The 21,684-nt window shown below is 29.8% G+C and overlaps 1 protein-coding gene across 2 annotated transcripts; it reads left to right on the forward strand.

Annotated features, from left to right (window-relative positions):
* Nucleotides 1-618: 618 nt before the first annotated feature.
* On the forward strand, nucleotides 619-21,621 carry LOC145838057 (uncharacterized). Of its 2 annotated transcripts, none has more exons than XM_082945586.1 (13): nucleotides 619-854; nucleotides 2,291-2,449; nucleotides 7,924-8,059; nucleotides 8,356-8,524; nucleotides 10,870-10,953; nucleotides 13,628-13,796; nucleotides 17,066-17,196; nucleotides 17,547-17,735; nucleotides 18,375-18,538; nucleotides 19,623-19,799; nucleotides 20,043-20,189; nucleotides 20,614-20,786; nucleotides 21,200-21,621. In XM_082945586.1, the coding sequence occupies exons 1-13, from the start codon at nucleotides 665-667 to the stop codon at nucleotides 21,400-21,402; spliced, it is 2,091 nt and encodes a 696-aa protein (XP_082801712.1). In that variant the 5' UTR covers nucleotides 619-664; the 3' UTR covers nucleotides 21,403-21,621. The 2 variants fall into 2 exon arrangements, with proteins under 2 accessions (XP_082801712.1, XP_082801713.1); XM_082945587.1 differs by having other exon boundaries at nucleotides 18,375-18,520.
* The last annotated feature ends 63 nt before the right edge of the window (nucleotides 21,622-21,684 follow it).

The following is a 21,684-nucleotide window of genomic DNA, read 5'->3' on the forward strand; positions in this document are numbered from 1 at the left end:
TGTGGTTTTTTTGAGAATTTTAAAGTAGTTTGGAAATTCACAAAAACCAATAATCTGCTTGATCTGTAAATAATGAAGAAATAAAAGAAACAGCTTTTATTAATCTAAAAATATTTGTAAATTTTTATACTTTTAACGTACACTTATACACTTAAGTTTTTAGTGGTTAGTTTAAAGTCAAACTATTTATTCACTTATACTTTGAAAGCTAATATAATTTGTATTGAACTTTAAAACTTTGAAAATACAATATAAAAAACTTCACAATTTACTGATTTACAATTCTTCTATTCAAACAAAAAAATGCTTTCTGTAACAAAATTATACAACAAAAACAAAATGGGTTTATAAAACTACTTTACAACTTTAATAAACTACAAGCTTATATAACTCTAAAAACATAAGTTTTTACAAAAAATAGTAAGTTTTTATAAAGAAAATCGAAAAAACCTTTGAATTTGAAATCTTATACTGGTTTATAGTACTTGTCTATTAAAACTTAACGATTTTAATATACGTTTTGTTTCTTGTAACCAAACTATAAGTTGTAAATACAACTACTTTAAAACTGTCAAACTTGACAAATTATATATGAATACTGCATTTTTTGGCAGAATTAAAAAATAATCTGTTGATGAAAAGATTGCGTTGAGAAGATCAAGAGATGATAAGATACTTTTTATTTATCTTTTTTACTGCCTCTGCCGCGGTGGCGTCTCCCCACGGCAACAAGACCCGACACCACCACCATGCGAGGAACACCAACAACACGGGTTGCCAAGCAACGGTGGAGTATTTCAAGAAGATATATCAGATGCCCGAGGAGTTGCTGAACTCACAGAACGAAGACATTGGTTTGTATTTGAGTTTAAAATTCATTTGTGTGTATTTTTCAAGATATTTTTATCTAAACATTATAGTAGTTAGATTAAATGAACTAAGGTATACAAACGTGGTATCTCTGAATTAAATGGCCTCTGCATAAAACGTTTTTGAAGAACTTTTTTGAACTAGTTTTTTCTCTAAGGATTTTAAATAAATTTAAACATTTAAAAATTTTAAGTTTTTGACTAGTGATGTAAAGTTTTTTTACACCACTGTTTCTGTAGATAAATTCCAAAACAAGATATTTTTGAAATACGTTTAGTAAATTTTTAAAATCAATTGATAAAATCTCGTATGAAAACTTTTATTCACTCGAATTCAAGCATGGCGAAACTTCGAAACAATTTCTTTTATACGAGTTACGTCAACAGCAACATTTACCCAACATAATCGCAACAATATAAATGAGTAATTTTAAACACAATAACATTACTCACCGGCCTTCTATAATTATACCTGTCACACAAAAAGTCAAGAAAAAGAAGAATTTAAGAACCGAAAAAAAAATTAAACTAATTCACTCCTTTAGCATTGCACTCAGTCTTAACAAGCTAACCGTGAAACTTTGCAAAAACGAAAATAAAACAAGTGTTAAACACGTTTTAATAGCCAACATGAGATTTGTTTTTGTATAATCTTCAAGTGCCATTGTGGCTTCTTGAAAGTTTATTTAAGAAATTTATTTGCAATTTTCTCTCATTACTCATTTATTATTACACTTAGCATCAGATGCTTGTTTCTTAATAAGGTGTTGCCAAGTTTTTGCGTCTCCCAAAAGCATGATTTATAAAAATCACAACGTCGTCAAAATGTTTATTTAATTAAATGCGAATGCACTGTTTTTCACTCCTTTTTCAATTAAGTATGAGTTTTTTTTAAGAACGTGTTTTTCAAATGCTAACTTTTAGTTTTTATTTAACCAAGATACAAACTTTGTTAAATAGAGTTTGTTTTTTAATAAGGGTAGATACAAAATTAAACAAAGAGTTTTGCTGACTAAAAGCGATGAGTAGCATTTAAATGATAGTTTATGATATCAAATTATGCTGTTTTTTATTATGTGTTTTATACAATGATGAACTTTACTTTGAAATATGAGAATACTTTTAGCTAAGGAAAAAAACATTTTTACAAATCATTACTTCTGTTTGTATCACTCTTTTATATAAAAGGTAGTTGAAAAAAGCTCCCTTTCAGTGTGGAAAACTACCAATATTTTTCAATAAAATTCAAGTTAAATTTTAATAGACGGTGAATTAACTTTACAAAATCAAGTGAAGCGCTTAAAAGTATCTGGCAAGACGCCCATAAATCAATACTAGTACTTCTAATTGAAAAGTAATGCAGAAAACAATAATACTATATATTAAATAAATTTACATTTATTTAACATTTCAATAAACAGACGGAGTGATGCTGTGCAAGAGGACGACAAACTCCTGCTGCAACTACAAGATGCAGGAGTTCCTAATCCCCAAGGTCAAGGGAAGGATCGACGACTTCATCCAGGCGCAGAAGCAGAACTTGCTGGAGAGAGTGCGGAGCCAGAAGGAGCAAGTTGAAGGTGAGGATTGAAATGTTCGAATAAAAAAATAAAGTTAAGCTGTGTGCATAAATCAATTAATTAGCAAGTTGAAGGTAAGATTAAAATCAATATCAGTATGAAGACTATAAATACTTACTTATTTTACCGTTTTGTTACATAAATGTGCTTTTCATTGTTTTTAATGTTTTGTACAAGTTTAGTGTTTTGAGCCTAACACGGTTTTGGCTGGTGGCCAGGTTTTTGTTCTTAACTATAAATAACAAAAGAAACTAGTAGTAGGTTAAATTCAAAAAATAACTTGAACAATTACAAATAATCAATTTAGAATTAGCTAAAAGTAACAAGTTATATATATATATAATAAAAGAGTTTAAGCAGTTAAAAATATAATGGATGAAATATATTAGGAACAAACTAAGTATAATTTAATACTATTGACGCAAGTAAAGATACTTTGTCGAATGCAAGTAAAAGAAAACCGTAGATATCAAAACAATAGAAACTTTGATATCATATGTAAAAAAAAGTGTATTGAATAAGTTGTAGGAATATAAACGTTAGCCAATTATAACAGCTAAAAATTTATAAAGTAAAAGAAAATAAAACTAATTAACTATAAAGTTTACCTGACTTTTTAGCGATGTTTATTGTACTGATGTTGATTAGAAAAAAATACTTTAGAATTAAACAAGAACAGTCTTTAAGCAGTTAAAGTACAGCTAAATGAAAATAAATTAAAGGTACGTTAACAGCACTTTAATTCATTTCACACAGTACAATTTCATGTGTTTGAATGCAATTTGAGAAACATTTTTGTAAAGTATAATGTTACTTGGACCGTCTGAAATTAAAAAATATTCACACATGACAACAAGCGAAATTTTGTAAAATATAAACAAAAGGAGGGAAACATGCAATTTACACAAAATTATAACACTCTGAAAATTGCAACGTCCGGCGCAAATTTTTCGAGATTAATTTGACACGAGACGCATCAAACCAGCTACAGATAACAACTTCTCAGCCCGAAGCGAATTGCGAGAAGCCTGGAGGGGTGGCAAGGCGAGTGCTGAGAAGCAAACAGCAGCTTGGCAGGGCGGGCGCGCAGGCAACAAGAGACAATTCGAGAGAGCTGAGCTGATTCTTTGCTTCTCTCGTTTTTGTTTGCCCAGTGCCCGCCAACCGTATGTCTGAAAAGTTGTTTTGTAATTTACAATGTCTCGGCTGTCGGTTGAAAATTGCACTCTGAGTTTTAAAAGTTAAAAAATTATGATGGCCTTTAAGATCACCGTTGTTGTGTAAGGTTAAAAAGTTATGAATTGAATTAATAATAATTTTGAGTGTATATTAATGCTATCACATTAATCTTTTTATTAATAATTCACGTGCGACAAGTTAAATCGAAAACGATGAACAGTTCAACCTTTCTGCGGCGTTATCAGTCAAATCGGCTGAAAACAAATTTATACGAGAGAGACTCAAAGTTCATACTGAAGCTGTCTCGAAAACGGCGATCGCTCAGCTTCGGCGGTATGCAAAAAATTTAATAACAACTAGGAGAGCGTTGAAGTTGAAAGTAGTTTGAAGAATTTTCGGCAGCCAAATTGTTTTGGTGGTTGAATTACTTACATTCAAATGTAAACGGTGTAATGACAAGAATGATAACTGTTGCTGAGAAGTAAGCTACAAAATACCGACTGGTTTCTTTGATGAAGTTTTTTTCCAACATTTGCTAAAGTCTTTGTAGCTTTTACTATAGGAATGCTTGTTTTTACAAACAAATTAATATAACAAAAAAATGTATGTATAAATTTTCTCACAAAAACTTATTTGCAATTTCAAATAAAAGTCTAATAATAGCTTAGCACATAATACATTTGTTCGAATAAAAAAACAACACAAAATAAGCTTGTCTTGTACAAAAATTCACAGAAATGTTTATTCGCAGTATTTAACGCAAGTCTAATAATAGCTTAGCGCGAAAACACTCCAAGACGAAAAGCGCAAACGCGAAACGACAAATTACCGCACAGCAATTTGAAGTGGCGCACTTTCGAAATTTTCGCAGCCCCTCAACCCTCCCCCACTCAACCCTCCCCCCCCCCTCAGCCCTCCCCCTTTCCACCACTCACCCACTCGACCGTGTGCTTCTGTTGGGCGCTAAGTGAGAGGCTCGAAATACTTCAGGGGCTGTTAAAAAATTCTGTTTTAAAATTTAACTAGAAATCTGCACAAGGGTTTCGTGCAAAATAATTTCGTGCAGTATAAGTTAAATCTACGCAGTATAACTTGAAGCTGCAGGTGAACTTTTAAGTAATTCTCTTTACAGAAAAAAATTTTAAACTTTTATATAAATGTTGTCGTGAAAAGTTGTAATTTTTTTCGTAATATTTTTGACCTTGAAATCGCTGAAATTTGTAAAGAAATCTGCACAGGGGTTTTGTGTTGTCAAAATATTGTTGAAACGTGTTTGCTAACGAAAAACATATTAACGCTGTAAAAACTTAAGTTTCATTTTTTTAGGAATTTGTAACCCTACTCACTTGAAACACAAGTTGAACTTTCACAGGAATGTTGGCTATGCTTACTTTTTTTTAATATTTATTTTACCCTTACTGATTTACATTCTCGATTTATACCGTGCAACCCTGTTTTGACCAACTCTGCACGCTTGTGGCTTGTTAAAACATTTTTCGAAAGACCACAGCTACTTGAATATGCTTTTATTAAACCACTTTATGAATTATCTCTTGGTAATTATAAAATAACCAAACTCGCTTATAACTAACCTAAGCGCAGGTGCTCAAGGCTAAGCAAAGAAAAGCAGATAAATAAATTTTACGGACGATTAGTTTTGTGTAGGATAATTCATCATTGATGTTCTTGAATGAAAATAAACTTTATACGCATAAAACTCTCGCTCCGAAAATTTTAGTAAAACATTAAAACACGTTATCACCAGTTATTAGATAATGGCAAAATGTTTGTGTTGCTACAAATAAATCGAATTTTGCCCAACGACGCAGCAAATTAAGGTTACTTTCGGTTTCTTGTTGCTAAGCGACCGTAAGGGGAAGCTAATTTGTGTCGCCAGTCGTGACCCGTGACAGATTTGGTTACGCTCCGGGGTCGTGCGAAATTTCGGAATAAATTGTCACTGTTGATTTTTTCTTGCAAATACATACAAACCTTATGTTGTTGTTTCCCACCAAGTAACATTTACTACTTGCATGAAGTTGACGTGAAATTAAAGTTCATTTTGAACTCGAGTACTAGGTTTTAGATTTTAACTAAGTTGAATATTATCAGGTGCTTTTATAGAGTTAATAATTTAAAAATAACAATTTGCGGACTTTAACTTTATTCACCTTTTAGTGACTTAGGGTAGTAAAGCCAACATTTGGTGATTTAATTTTTTGATTTTTATAAATTTTATACAAGTGTTTGTACACAGCTCAAGTTAGAAAACAGCATCTTGCTGACTTAAAAAACTTGTTTTTTTTTTCTTGAGAACTTTTATTTGTTAAATTTGTGAATTTCATCTTATTAAAGTTGGTACTTTGACTGTAATTTTTTATGAAAATTTCTCAATTTTCAGCCTTTTCCTGATTTCTGTTGACTTTACTAAACCTATCAACAACTTGTTTCAATAAGTCTTTAAATTATGTTTGTAGAAATTAGATAATAAATAACATGCTTAGTATTTTTTGTATTGAAAAAAGTCGTTCAAACTCATTCTTATCTTACCTCTATTATTATATTTATTACCTCTAATATAAAATAAACTTTAACCCATAAAACAAAAGGTTTTTTTATTGATTTCCTGTTTAATATTTTGATTGTCAGGTATTCATTAACATATAAATATCCTGAAGTTTTTCAACTTTAGCCTTTTTGTTGTTTTCACAATCAAAACGAAAATAAGACGGATTGATATTTTTCGAAAAATTTCATCTGTATAAGCAAGTTCGACTGGTAAGAACAAATTAATCACTATTCGATATATTCTGCGAATTTCGTCACGCATCAAAAATCACTTCACGGTTCATTAAGCAGCACCTGCACATCATTTATTTTAATTTTTTTCTGAAAAAGTTTCTGCGCATCACTGCATTACTATTAGAAAAAATAAAAAAATATATTTTAAGCTTTTTTGTGTTCAAAGTTCAACTCTTCGGACTATTTGTACATTGCTTTTTAGTTTACTACAACGAATCAACGATATTTCACCACCTAAGTTTGCTAAGGCGCTGTTCAATTATACTTTAACGTACAATAAAAAGATTTATACAACTCCCTTTAAAACGAACCGAGGCTTTTAAAAGTTATTATTTACGCATTAAAAACTTTTCTCCGTCTAAATAATTCAGGCATGATTACAAACTAGCGGTTTAATTTTAATTTTAATAAAACAAACACACGTTTTAATAGCCACGAACGTAAATAAGCCGTGTTTCGTAAACAACGGCTTTTTACAGGGTTTTGCGAGAAAACTTGACAAGGCGCGCTACTCACCTCTCTCATTTTTACTCTCTCGAAATTGGTTGTCTTAAATTTTCAGAGCCCCTAGATATTGAGGTGGTTTTATCTGACGCGAGCTTTAGCTGAATTGCAAATTAAATTTGGGAAGTTTTATGTTTAAAAAATAGCTTTAAAATCTAGAAAAGTATCACGTCCAAATTTTAAAGATCCCCTCAGTTTAAGAAACTATGATAAAGTAAAACAAAGTAAAAATCTTAAAGGTTTAGTGTGACTGGGAATCGATAGAGTAATTGAAACAAATTGAAACTAGACTTTTCTATTTTTAGGATATATTAATAGAGCGTAGAGTAATAAGTTAAACACAAAACAAATAAAGACCGCATCTCTAGTAAGTTACTACTAATACGTTTCCAATTAAATTGTCAACTATCCGTCGCACAACAGTTTGCAGAGCGTGCTATATAGTATTTCTACTACAGCGGTTCTTGTAAAGTTGTGATTAATTTGAAAAACAAATATTATCGCGACCGAGGTTTTTTCCGAGCTTTTGTTTGAGGCTAAAGTAAACATTGCTGTTGTTTAAAAACTTAATTCAACCGAAATAGAAGAAAAGCTCGTAGTATTTCGTGTTGTTATTGTAGTAAGTGTTTACAAACTTGATTGGTTTTTTAGTGCTAATATAAAAAGCTACAAAGCAGAACAAAAAGCAATTTTGAATGCAAGGTTTTTGGAGCTGTTTTTAAACAATAAAAAACTTAATGTGTTGAGTAGAGATAAATCGTTATTTATATTAAGCAAAATTGTTTTTAAATTTTTTATATTGTGTACTTTTCACTAAAAGTACTAAAACCTGCATAATGTATATTTAAAAGGTAAACAAAAAACAGCTTCATCTACTGATTACAATGTTTCATCGCTTTTAACTGTTTTTTAAAGCAAATAAAAAAAATAATTATAAAATAAGATTTAAAATTAAACAAGTTTAAATATTAATAAATAAAAAAAAACAGATTTAATGAACAAAACGTTCAAAAGTGCATCAATGTTCCTCCACATGAAATTTCTCATGAGTTATGGAAAGTATTACTCCATTCGCCAGGAAGCTTTCACCGACTTTTACAAGGAACTAGATGAAATTTTGAAGAAGTAAGAACTTTTTGATAGCCTTAAAAATATCTGTAACCTGCTTAAAATTACTTGACTAAATAGATAAATTATTCTGAAGCTTGTTAACGTTTTGTTTTGCAAAATAAATAGAACATGCTTTTCATCGCATTCAAAGGATAAGCTTAAGATTATTTCTAACATATAACTTTAAGCCTTTTTTTACTCAAACAATTGTATAACATTTAGCTTGAGGGGACTTGTAATAGAAAAATGCAAGAAAAGTTACTTAAACTAAATGTAAAATGTAGATTGTTTAACAACAACTTGTACCACAGAGACGGGGACATAACAGTAGTGTTCGAGAAGATAGCAAGGAGGATTGTGAACGAGTGCTTCCCTGCCATCGTGCCCAACTACAGGTACTCGGAGGAGTTCAAAAAGTGCGTCAGCACCGACAAATCACACCTGATATTCTCCGAGTTCCCCAGGAACGTCATCAAAAAGGTTCGTATGTAATTGTGTTTATATGATTGGTTTTATTTAATGGTTTTCTGGTCAGTCTAGTCAGTTTGTTTTGATTTTTTTTTCTTGAAACACGTTTTTAACACCAAGTTGTGTGACAGTTGGTTAAACTAAAGAGGTGGTCATTACCAGGCGTGTACTGTTAGATTAATTTACTAAATTTTTATCTTTTAATAGTACTTTTCTAGTTGTTCTAAGATAAGATAAAGTTTTAGCTCTAACTTTTTCCACGTATGGCTTTAAGTCCAGGACATAAAACATATGTAAGTTTTAAAAAACTTTGTTTAACAGACTTTATCTTTAAAAAATTTTTACCAACTCCTTCGCGTGTTTTAAAAGTGTGTTTTACTGATTTATACACATTTTCAAAATCATGAAAATAAAAGTTTTAAACTATGTTATATAAAATAACTTAAAATTTAATAATTAAAATCAAAGTTAACAACTTTAAAAATGTATTAAAACTACTGTAAAAAAGTTATAACTAATGTTTTAAACATAGATTAAAAAGGACTAGCTGAACTCAACTTTTTAGAATTTTAATTAATTAAATCCAATTTGTCATTCGTGAGCTTGCTATGATGACAAAATTTAAATTGAATAAAGTCATTTACGTCTTTATAAGTTTGTAATATACTTGTTTATAATTTTTTTTTGTTTAAATTGCTTTTTAGTTAAGCTATCCAAGTAGAGAAAAAATAGCTGTAACAAAACTTGCGTTGAGTTAGCAAACAAACCAGTTCTTAATTGAAAGCAAGAGCTGCTCGAGATTAAGACGCTTAGGAATCAAAATATTATTGCAAATCGCTTCAAAACCAACTCCCCGGGGGGAAACCATCAGTGACAATCTGCGAAGTTGAAATGTCGTTCTTAATACTTGGCTCCCACAGGAGAAACTGAATTGTAAAAATAACTCGAACCAATTGGATGTTAATTTCTATCTTGATTCTTTGCATTCGATCTAAACTTCAAAACGTGTAAAGTAATATTATTTAACAATTGTTTAAATTTTTGTTAGATAAAGTTTCACTTAAGTTTATAAATAACTTTTTATAATTGATTGAAATTAAGTGAACTAAAACTGATACGTTGTCTTAATTCTTTGCACTCGATCGTGATTTAAAAAGTTATGTAAATATTTAATGTATTTTTTTAACTTTTGCATTCGTTTAGCTTTCAATTAAACCTTAGGTCAGTTTACAATCAGCTGAATTTATATTATTCTCCCAAAACTTGGCTTTTTTAATAAAACCAATAATAACAACCATAAAGTTAAGTAGTACTAAATTCATCATAAAAAAAACGATTTCAAAAAAAATTATTACAAATCAAACTTTCAAACGGCATGAAAACCCAGTTTTGATTTTTATGCTCAGAAAAATAAATAAAAGCGACTCCGGTAAAACATATGCCCAATTCGCATGGCCGCAATATGCTGTTAGAAATCTTTTCGCACGATAAAATGTTATCAATTATTAATTAAAAAAGTTATACCGGCAGCAGACCGTTTGTGTGTCTGCAAACTTCTATTGTGTGTTTTCGAATAGGAAGTACTTAACAAGTTGATCAATTAAATTTAATCTTACCTGCGGTCTGCTGGCTGTCTAATTAAAAATTCCGTTTGTGATAATTCCTGCACCTAAATTGATTTTGTAGGCGATTTTAGGTTTAAGCGGAAAAATTGTACTACAACAAAATTTTGCAACAATTTCTGTGGTAGTTATGACATTTTTGATTGTATGTAACAACTATTTAAAGGCTTAAAAAGTAACAGCTCTAAAGTATTAATAAAATTAAACTTTGAATACATTTATAAAGTAAAACAAACACATACGTTATTTTAGACTTACAGTTTTAAATTATTACTTAAACTGAGCTCAGATTTATTTTTTAAGAAAAAAAAATGCCTTATTTTTACAACTAGAGCCTCGTAGTCGCTTTCTGACTTACTTGTGTTGTTTGTGCCGAGTGCTAATGAGATTTAAATGTCTTGGATAAGCAAGTTTTAGACGACGCTTGAAAATGTTGTGTCAACAAAAAACATCATTAGCCTAAGTACTTGATGCGTTCAAGTTTTAATTTTTATTTTTGTTTGTTTTTCTAGTGCTTTGACTTGCACCATGAAAAACCAACTTAGAGTTGTGTTTTTAGTTTAGAACATGTAAACGATGTAAGTCTTTAATCATGTCAAGTGCAAATTATCATTGTTGTTATGTTCCAACGAACTTTTTTTGTTTGAATCTCTATTTGAAAAAACATTATAAGTAATTAGTCATTTTTGAACACGTATTTTTGTTTTATGTATTTTTTCATTTGATTTTTCTCAGGTTGGAAACGCTCTTCAAGGTCCAAGGAGAATTTACAGATCTCTGAACAATCTTTTGGAAGACTTAAAAGAGTCGCAGAAAAAGGTAAGAACTGTTAAAAAAATAAATAAAAGTAATATGAAATTAAAAAAGATAAATTTATAACTGATCAAAGGAAACAAAAACTATCTTAATAATTTAACTACCTTGTAATATGTATATCTTAAACCATTTTTCATCTTTTAAGAAACCTTTGTGCGTTTATTGGAATAAAAATCATAATAATAAGATAAGTAAAACTATGTACATATACACTTTATTACAATGTCAATCAGAATTCTTAATGTCTGGAATTCTTATTTTAAGAAATTTAAAATTATTTTATAAATATTTCAGGTATAATTTATTTAAGCAACACTCTCGTAATAAAAAAAAAGCTACTAATCTCAACTTTGTTCAACTTAACAAATAATTCAAAAAAAATATATATTGATTAAATTTAAACTCTTCTAAAAATTGAAAACAACTATACTAGTCATGAAACACTTAAAAAACTAACTATACAAACTCTAACAGTCAATTTAACATAACAAACATTAATTCTTGTAAGTTGAAAATTTGTCTTCACAAATCCAAAAGACATTACGTAAATTTTATTTTTACATAATACCTGTGACAAATATACAAACAACCCGCCCCAATGAACAATCTTCAGCCTGAATTTGTTCTTCCGAAGAGATCACGTTCACTTGTCACTTACGCACTCATCCGTGACAACTGAGATCTCGTTCACGCGGATTAATGAGGACGTCTCCATGGCAACTCTCTGGTTATCTCAGCGAATATTTTCTGTCAGAGATAATATCTCAGTACTTTGTTTTGGGGTAACGTCTTTCGCGTAAAGTTTTTTAAGATAACGCTTGTTACCGTGTACAAAATATTAGAGATATAATAATAATTTATTTTTGACAAAAATTATTGCCACATTTTATTTGAAGTATTCACTGTAAACTTAATTATCTGTTATGTTACTGTCTAAGTAAATTGGTACAAAAAAACTTGCTTTCAATCTCTATTTTGTTCTATATTAAAAAGGAGCAAAAAAAATGTTCTGTTCTAAACTGCCCACAAAAAGTAAGTTGTGGATAATTTAGATGTCTGTCCGTCAAATTAAAGCAACAAAAAAGTTAAATTATCAGAAACTATAGAAAACGTGCCAACTTAAGGTGGTTATCTGCGACATAAAACCACCCTAACTACACAACAATCATACTTGATGCAAAAGTTTTATAAGCTCGACTTAAAAAAAATTTTTTGATTTCTTTTTATCGGCCCTTCTTAGCGTTAATCAGGTTGATTGCTTTATCAAAATATTTCTTCAGCAGTCTTATAAAAGAATATTAACAGAAGAATCGTCATCTGTTTTTATTTACTTATCTAATTGTAGACATAAACTGCTATCAAAAATAGCTTATATACTTTTTTTTAATGTTGCAATACCAGCAGAAAAAATATCTATAAGAGTAAATATAAGTTTTTTTTTCGATTTTTTGTATGTTGCATAAAACTTGAAATGATGTTAGATGATATAGTCTTTTTTTTAATTCAACATCGTTTAGAAAATAAAACGTTGTAGCATTATAGCTACTATATAGACTTTTTGCACCCAACTCAGTGTCAATACTTCAAGTTGTTTTTAATCTTTCAAGCCACGTGTTACAAGGAGCTTGTTAGTTATTTAACTAACGCCGGGTCAAATAAAACTCTATTGTTTAAAACGTTGCATGCTTCCTAAGACGTTTGCTATTTATAGTAAAATAATTGGGACTTGAACTAATTGGCTTTCACTTACGATGGAAATTGAGCGCAGCTTTTAGAGTTAAATATTTAAGTATTTCAAAAATAACTTTTGGCTTCCGTTCTTTTGTTTTTTAAAAGCAATTACAAAAAAAGGGCAACTTAAAATTATTTTACTTAAAAATATGGAATTAAGTTGTGTTTTGGTTTGTGCTTTAAAAGTTCTAGCATAAAATTTTTGTAAAAAAGAGTATAATGTATTTACAACTACAAGAAAAATTTATTTTTAACGTAAGTATTTTCAGCCACTTTATTTTGCAATTACTTAATCGCAAAATAAAAACATTTTAAACTGCACATGGTTTTCAAAATATTTTGTTTTTAATTTGCTTTTGTTTAGCAAACAAACATAAAAAAGGATGTTTTTATAAACAAATACCCAATTGAACTCGTTACCTTAATCTTGCTTTTCAGTAACTTATTAACAAGCAATAAAATTACAGATTACAGACAGCTTAAACCATCAAAAAATTAAACTAATCAGCCTTTTATATATAGTTTGAAGCCATAAAATTTACTTATTTATTTCGATTTCATCTTAATTTTTAATACTTTCCAGACCTTGGATATATCGAATAAGTTAAACAGCAGTTATTTTTATTAAACTTTAAATCTATTTAATTATTACAAAATATACAGATACTAAAACTAATCTAATAAGTAAACAAAATAGTTTGATAGTTTTTCTCCTAAAATTATGATGTAATGAACTATCCAAAATATATTGTTAACATCAAAGACTTAGATGTATCAAAGAATTGTAAAATATATTTTGCCATCCAAAGCTCTAACCTAACTATTTACCACATGAATTTCAAAAATAAATGTGAAACAGTACAATAACTAACACTTTTGAACTAATTCAGGATAAAAAATAATACTGACAATAACGCGAAAAATCAACGTTTAATTTTTCTACCAGGATCTCGACGTGTCGAAGAAGTGTTACAACAAGATCTTCCAGCTCCAGTTCTGCTCCCAGTGCAAGGGAGTGATCACCTACAAGCCGTGCCCGGATGTGTGCAAGTCCGCCGCGTCGGAGTGCCTCAGGAAAGAGCGGGAAAAACTGGAGGTCCTCACCAAGGAACAAGGTTGGTTGAAGTTTATAACTTACATTTGTTTTCTGCATAATGTATTAGTAAAACAAAAACAATCCTAACTAAAATTTTACGTAAAACGAGCAATGTAGGTAATTTTATATTATCATCGTGTTTAGAATAAAAAATACAAAGTTTAATAAATTTTTACTTTAATCACTGAGGAGGGCTTTTATGAAAATTTTATTGTGAAAAGCAATTTGAAAGATATGCAACTGTGGTCGCGTCTTTTGGCTTTTAAGCTATTCAAGCTTACTAAGAATCATGGTAAGAAAGTATTAAAAGCTATTTTGGTTATTGTTCAGAAAAGCTGCAAATTAAAAAAAAAACATATCTAAGTCACTTTTATGTTACAATAAACTGAACATCTTTAACAAAAATGTAACATCTACTTTTAATTGTTATAAAAACTACAACAACATTTTTTTATGTTGGAATGTCTGAGATAGGAAAATTTTAGGAAATAGTTAGAAAAAATAGAGCAGTGAAGCTAATATTGTATACATTTTAGATTTACACAGAGTTAGTAAATCAGTTTTAAAGTGATGTTAAATTTTTTTTAATTTTTTTTACTTTCACTTGTCACATGATAAAGATAAAGTTAAATAATACAGTTTATATTGTATTTTGTCAAAAAATAATTTTGGCTTTGTTTCAAAAAAAAGTATAATATTATTAATGCAAAAACAATTAAACAATCTCATAAGAAAAATCACAAGGTAACGACCGCTGATAAATGATTTAAACTCTAAGTAGTAGCAGTTTTAAAAATCAAAATATGCTTGTGTTACAAAATATTCTAAGGTCATGTTAACTACTTGGCATTAAATTATAATTTTAATCAGAAGAAATTATTTAAACTCCACGACCTTATACACTAAAAGAATTCTTAATCTTTTTTAAACTAGTTTTTATTTTAAAACGATAAACGATTTAAGTTACACTATTTGTTTTTGTTTTCAACTACTTCAAAGATATCAATGCTAAATGTTTGATATTAAATTAAAGTATTTTGATTTGAAGTATCTAGTTATGTTATCTAATTACAATTTATTTATTTTTGTAATATTCAATTTGTCTATAATTAGATTAAATAATGAAAGCAATAAAACTTTCAGTTTATTTAAAACGAAACAAGTTATGTACCGGAAATAAAAATGTTTTTTTATTTTTTAAGTACAATTAAAAATTTGGCTTAACTTATGTTTTTTTAATAAATTTATGTCTACAAGTAATTCAATTTAAAGCCATAATACGTTAATAGTTTAATGGCAACTTTTAGCATATTTTCTGCTAAAATTATTATATTATATCATTTAAGGTTTTACATTTTTTCTAAACAAATTATTTTAAACTACTTTTATAAATTTTGCGTTTTTAGGGAAAGCAATTGAAAATGTTTACATTTTCGGCAAATAAAGGATTAAACTTTCATAAATATGTTTGCTTTAAATGTTTGTTTTATTATAAACGTGCCAAAACTAAACAGGTAATAAATAAAATTAAACGCTAACAACCGCACAAAATATAAAACATTCAGGCCCATCGTCATATTAAAAACAAAGTTATTACAATCTTAAAGAGTTATTCAATTTAGCATTTAAAGTTACAACCAGCAATCTCGCCCGCCCTTTAAAAGAACACCGTCGAAAAAAAAAACCGAAAAAAGAAACTGTAGGGTGTTATTAGATATTATTTTTAGAAAACAACTTCGACATCAAAGCGGTTGCCACCCGCGTAATTTGCCAAATCGACCAAATTGTTGTTATTTTAAAACGCGCCACAGGTTACGCAGGGTTGGTAATTGAAAGCTGCTGGGCGCGTTAAAGCTGCAATTATTACGTAATAAACAGTCATCATTCGCCATGTGAACTTTCGATTGTGATTAGCGATTGTTTTATCGTGTTTGTTACTTTGGTCGGTAAAGATAAGTTGAGATAAGGAAAAAAATCTGTCAATACTTTTAGTTTACATTAAGTGTGTATTACTTCTGTCTGTAAGCTTATAACTAGGATTAATATGTTTTTTATACAAGTTTCAAATAGAACCGTAATTAAAACTGTGAAACTTGCTGTAAAATTTTAGCAGATTAAAGGTGCTTATGGCCGACTAAGGAGTTTATAAAATAAACTTAACCGATTACTTATCATCTAGATCTGTCCAAACACAGACTAGTTTATCCAAATAAACAAACTCGATGATAAAATTTCTGCTTAATAAGGATGTTGTCGCAAAGTTAAATTGATGTTTTGAAGTGTTTCGGCTGAAATTTCTTGCTGATTGAATTGAAAACATTGTAGTAGTAATGTTAAAACTTTCATCTAAAATTTTAAAAACAAATCAACTTATGTTATCAGTATAAAACTGTTCAAGTTTTATATATCCGAACTGTTTTATCAAGCAAGTAAGTGTATAAAGCTGTAAGACTTTTTTAATTTTGTCAATAAATCATCAGTTATGACAACTTTAAACCTATCTGACAAGTTGTTATCGTTCAAACACTATTATTTTTTACACTTGCCAACAGTTCTTATTGTTTTATTGCAGCACAAATTTGCAATACAACAGCATCAACCGCAAATGTTGAAAACAATTGGTGTAAAACTTTCAAAAGCAAATTAAAACACAATTTGCTGAACCAAAGTTTAAATATAGCATACAAACCACAACGGGCTAGTTAAATAAATTTGACTTTTGTGCTTGTAAAACAAACTGTTATTGATAACGGAAACACTTATCAGTTTTGTTTTTAATAAAAAGCACAAGTTTACATTTAGATTAAAAGATTTTTTTGTTTACGACCGAGCAAACTGAGTAAACAAAACAAATACTTCTAGTCAACCATGCGTTACAAACGAATACTTTTCACTAAAATAGCAATGTTTTAACTAAAAGTTACAGACATGCTCTTTTTAACAAACTAAAAAAAGTAATTTTATATTAAACTGATCGAGCTGAATAATACTTTTAGCTGACTGTGCTTTTAAACGTTTTTTCGCATGTAAACCTATTTGATTTTTTTTAATTAAACATGCAAAGATAACTTTAAAAAGTAACAAACAAAAGCTTTAGTAACTTAAAAAAGAAAACAAATAATATAAACTAATCACTGAAGTCTATTTACAACTTTATTCAATCAACAGTAGTATCTACAAATCCAAACCAATCACACAACATCATTTAAAATTTAAACCAATCACGTAATAGTGCTTGTAACATGAACCAATCGAACAGCAGCATTTACAAGTTTAAACCAATCACAGAGAAGGAGATGCAGCTGATCGAGGAGAACCTGATGACTGATCTGAACAACATCCTGAGCACGATGCTCACTGAGGAGTTTTCGTTCGCGGTGATGGACCTCGAAAGGAACAAGACCGTGCTGAAAGATGCGGTATGTTTGAAATTAATAGTTTTATCGAGTTTTTTTTTTAATTTGTAAAACAAAATCTTTTGTGTTCTTTGTGTATTGTGATTAGAAAAAGTAGCGTATTTAGTAGTATTTCTTCTAAATATTTCTTACTACTGATTACTAAGTTTCTTATAAATAGAGTATGATAAAACACTTTGTTATATCAGACTTAATTATAATCAATTATAAACCATATAACTTAACCATATAACTTAACTGAAAATTTTGATTTGTTTACTTTAAAAATAACTTGCCTTTAACAATAAAGTAGCAAAAATATTCCAATAGTATACATGACAAGTTAATAAATTTTCAATTAAAACAATTTCAAGGTGTTCGCCACTTGCGGCACTCCGGAGGAAATCCCCAACTTCAATTATGAAAAGTACAGGAGGGACTTCAGGGCGAACAACTCCATTCCCCTCCCCGCCACCTTCGTTCCCAAGCAACCGAGACAGAAGCGGTCGACCGACAAGAAGAACCACAAGAAGAGCAAAAAGGAAAGGAAAAATCGCCACAAGGTTTATAGTAATTGTAAATAACAATAATAAATGTATTTAGAACATGATTAGTAGAAAAGTAGTACTTTTAAAAACATGATTGCCTACTGAGTTTTATCTTTGTTTTAAATTTTTCTTTTATTAAATATCATTTTAATTTCTATTAGAACTTTTGGCAATTTTTAACTACATTACACATCTATGTGTTGGTAAAGTCAAAGATCAAAGTTAGTTCTTTTATTTAGTCCAACTGCACAATGTTTTTCGAACCATTCTAGTAACAATAACTAGTTTGGTAAAATTTCTAAATGCAGTTGCTTTCAAAGTAGTAGTCTGAATGCTTTAAGCTAACTATGCTAGTACTTCTAGGTCGAATTACAGTAAATTAATTCAGTTGGCAGTAATTTGATTTACATTGTTATTCATATTAAGAACTATGCTAAGCAGTTCAACTTTTTTTTGCTTTTTTCGATCAATAGTTTTTCTAAGCTGTAAAAAGAACAGTTTGTTAAAAAACACGTAAAAACTCTAAAAATACTAATAAACAAAAAATCATTAAGTTTTTATTAAAAGCAAAAACCGTAAGAATACAGAACCTTACTAGATGATTTACAACCAGCAAGTAATATTTGATAATTTAATAAATATTTTCTTTTTTAGAAAAAAGATCACAAGAAGCGTCACCACAAGAAGAAAGACGATTTCCACGACGACCTCCACGAGGATTGGAAGAACGCGGACGCTTCCGATTACGAGGACGACCCCACGGACTACGTGGACACTAGCCCACCCCTTCAAGCGCCCAAGTTCGGAGAACAGTTGAAGTGATGCGCTTATTAATTTGTTTGGAAAATAACGTTTTTTAACACCAGTGGTTTTGAACCTTTTCGAAGCATGTGCGCACAAAATTACTGGGCGACAAGTCTTGTGCGTATCAGACTGTCAAATTAAAACTGTTAGAAGGAATATTATTGTTTTTAGGTTATAAGTATTGAATAAAGTTATAAATATTACAAATGAAAAAAAATACAAACTCTTATATCAGCTCTTTCTATTAGAAACGTCAATTTTTTCAAACCTTGCATAATTTTAAGTGCATAATAAAATAGTTTGTGTGCACTATGCAAGGTATGCACGGTGAAACCACTGGTTTAAACGATACTAACCATTAATATTTACAACACTGCAAATGAAAAAGTTTGAAGACTATTTAACTCTTGTTTTTTTTTGTGAAATAATAGCTCAAACTGTAACTTTATTTTTTATTTATTTTTAACTTGTAATTTGTAAAAACATCTAGCTGACACAGTTGACTGCTGCAAAAACACTTTTGAAATATGTTAACTTTTCAAATTAAAAAGCTTCGTAGCTAATTCTCAAACGCCAATGCTTGAAGAACAGTTGAAGCATAAAGCTTTTGTTTTCTGAAAAAGCGCTTAACATTTGTAATATAATCTTCATTTGTAATATTATCATTCAAAAGAGTGTTACATTTCATTAATAAACAGTCAAAATGAAAAATTTCTATAGTTCTGAAAAATGGCTTTGCTTGTACTAAGAATTAGAATGTTTTTTTAATTTTTAATAGTTCATGCTGTAAAAAGTTCAAACTAACACAGTACTAGTTGCAAAGTTGAAATTACTTTATACTCTAAAATCTTTTATTGATCCAGTAACTGGACGTTTTAAAAAATAGTTTATCTGTAATTTAATAGTTATAAATAAGACTAATAAGATATAACTGTATTTTTTATTAAAAATGGTTAATAATAAATACCACTGATAACATTTTAAATATACAGAATAAGTAACTGATAAATTTAATTGATAAACTACTAACTCCTTAGCAGAAAAATTTAACTTAATTCTTTTTTAAGTTAGTGTAATAAACTTTTGTTTTCTTGACAGGAAAATCGAGCAAGATTTCGAGAACAACAGGTTCAAGATGGCCCTGGACAGGACCATGGTTTTCTACAAGAACCTGCCGCTGAGGTGGGAGGTGGTGGAACAGTCCATATACGAGGAAGTCATGCCGAGTCAGGGCAAATCGGATCATCTCTGCTGGAACGGGACTGACGAGATAGTGTAAGTTTACAATGTTGAATTGTTTTATTCAATTTCAGCTGCATTGTCTCTTAAACTTGAAACTTTTTAGCTAAAATCTGTAAGCTATTAAAACCGACTTGAAGTTAAACAAATGTTTTAGTCCCTAAAATTCTTGTCATATTTTTAAGTGAATAAAACGTTTTTGAGTCTACGAAAAAAGCTTTACTTCACACTGATAGTATCCGGTTGATTAATATCTTAAAATAAAAAACAACTTTACAGAAAAAACGAGACCATCATAGTGATCGAGCCTCACCTGATGACCACAGCAGCTGTGACCACTGAGATCCCTCATGATAAACACGAGAGGAAGAACAAGGGAGATTACTACGAAGGAGGGGAAGATTACAACAATGGAGAAGACTACAAGTAAATAATAAATACTTGAACACAAATAAGTCATTTTTATGAGTATTGCAAGTTAAACTTCAGTAAACAAAAGCTGCAGTTCTTACCACTTTACTAACTGTGGGTAAACGCTGACAAGGTGTAAAATCTGACCGAGGCTAACAAGTTCCTATACTTACTAATAGGTCTTAGTAAAGTAGTTAAAAAGAGTTTGTACTTTATCGTGTGCTTGCTACCATTTTTAGACAACTTGGTATGACAAAAAAAAATTTAATTTAACAATTTCACAAAACAATGTGAAAATAAACGTAATATATTTAAAAAGGTACGACGACAATTACGTTGTTTGCTTGTTGCAACTTTTAACAACTTGGTGACGTTTGAATTTAAACGTTTTACCAGACTACAAGCTATAGGTTTAAATACAAAACAAATTTTTCAACAGATACGACGACAACTACGAGTACGATTACGATGAGGATTACGACGAGGACTACGAGGATTACGAGGGTGAGGAGTATACGGAGTATGAGGAGGATTATGGCGATGAGGGCAACGTTTACAGGGATCAGGATTCAGACGACCGGTATTACGTTGACGAAGATGAATATTATTCGGGTAACTTGTTAAATAACTTTTAATGACTGTAATTATAGATATCAATGAATAAAACTAAGATGATCTGTTTTATGGCATTAAAAAACAAACCAGAATCTTTCATTTTTTTTTTTTATTTTTTTAAAAATTAGTTATATAGATTTTAACACTTAAAACTTGATTGTTATAAATTTAAAGCTTTTCAAAGTATGAAAGAAATAAAATATTCTGTGCAATTAAAAATCAATTTAAAACGTAGTAACAACTTAACTTATTTTAAGTTTAAACTTTAGTACTTTCAAAAAATAAATAACTTAATTTAAATGAAATTTACATAATAAGACATTACTAATGTTAATTAAAAAGTTTTCTATACTGAAAACTTCATAAGATGGATCAAATATCAAGTTAGAATTTTTTTGTTTGTATTTCAGGTGAAGACGGATCAGGTTACGCGTCTGGATACTATGGAGACGATGAAGACTACAACCACTCCGGAGCAGGTGAAGAAGGGTCTTCGGGAGCAGGGGAAGAGAAGACAATAGAAGAAAAACTCGAACCGGAATCGTCGTCGAACCGCGTGTTTGTGACGTCACAATTGATCTTACTGTCGGTTTTATTCGCGCTCCTCCGCTAAACTTTGTTACGTCATTCATAGCTGTGTGACGTCATGATAGAAAAATCTCCTTTGTTAAACATCGCGCGTGTGACATCATAATTGTGACGTCATAGCGGTAGACAAAGCCTTTAGTTTTAATTGAACCCTTCTCTCGACTTAGGGGATTTTTCCGGGCGGAAAGCTACCTCTGAAACGTCCCCGAGCAATAAGTGTGCCACCAAGTGTTAAAAAATGAAAGTATTTTTGAGAGAAAAGTCTGACCTCTTTGTATTCGCTATCAGCTTCCTATCTCAGATTTTT

The sequence above is a fragment of the Thalia democratica genome, chromosome 6 (genome assembly GCF_965202585.1).
Source record: "Thalia democratica chromosome 6, ktThaDemo2.hap1.1, whole genome shotgun sequence".
In the NCBI taxonomy this organism is placed as follows: Eukaryota; Metazoa; Chordata; class Thaliacea; order Salpida; family Salpidae; genus Thalia; species Thalia democratica.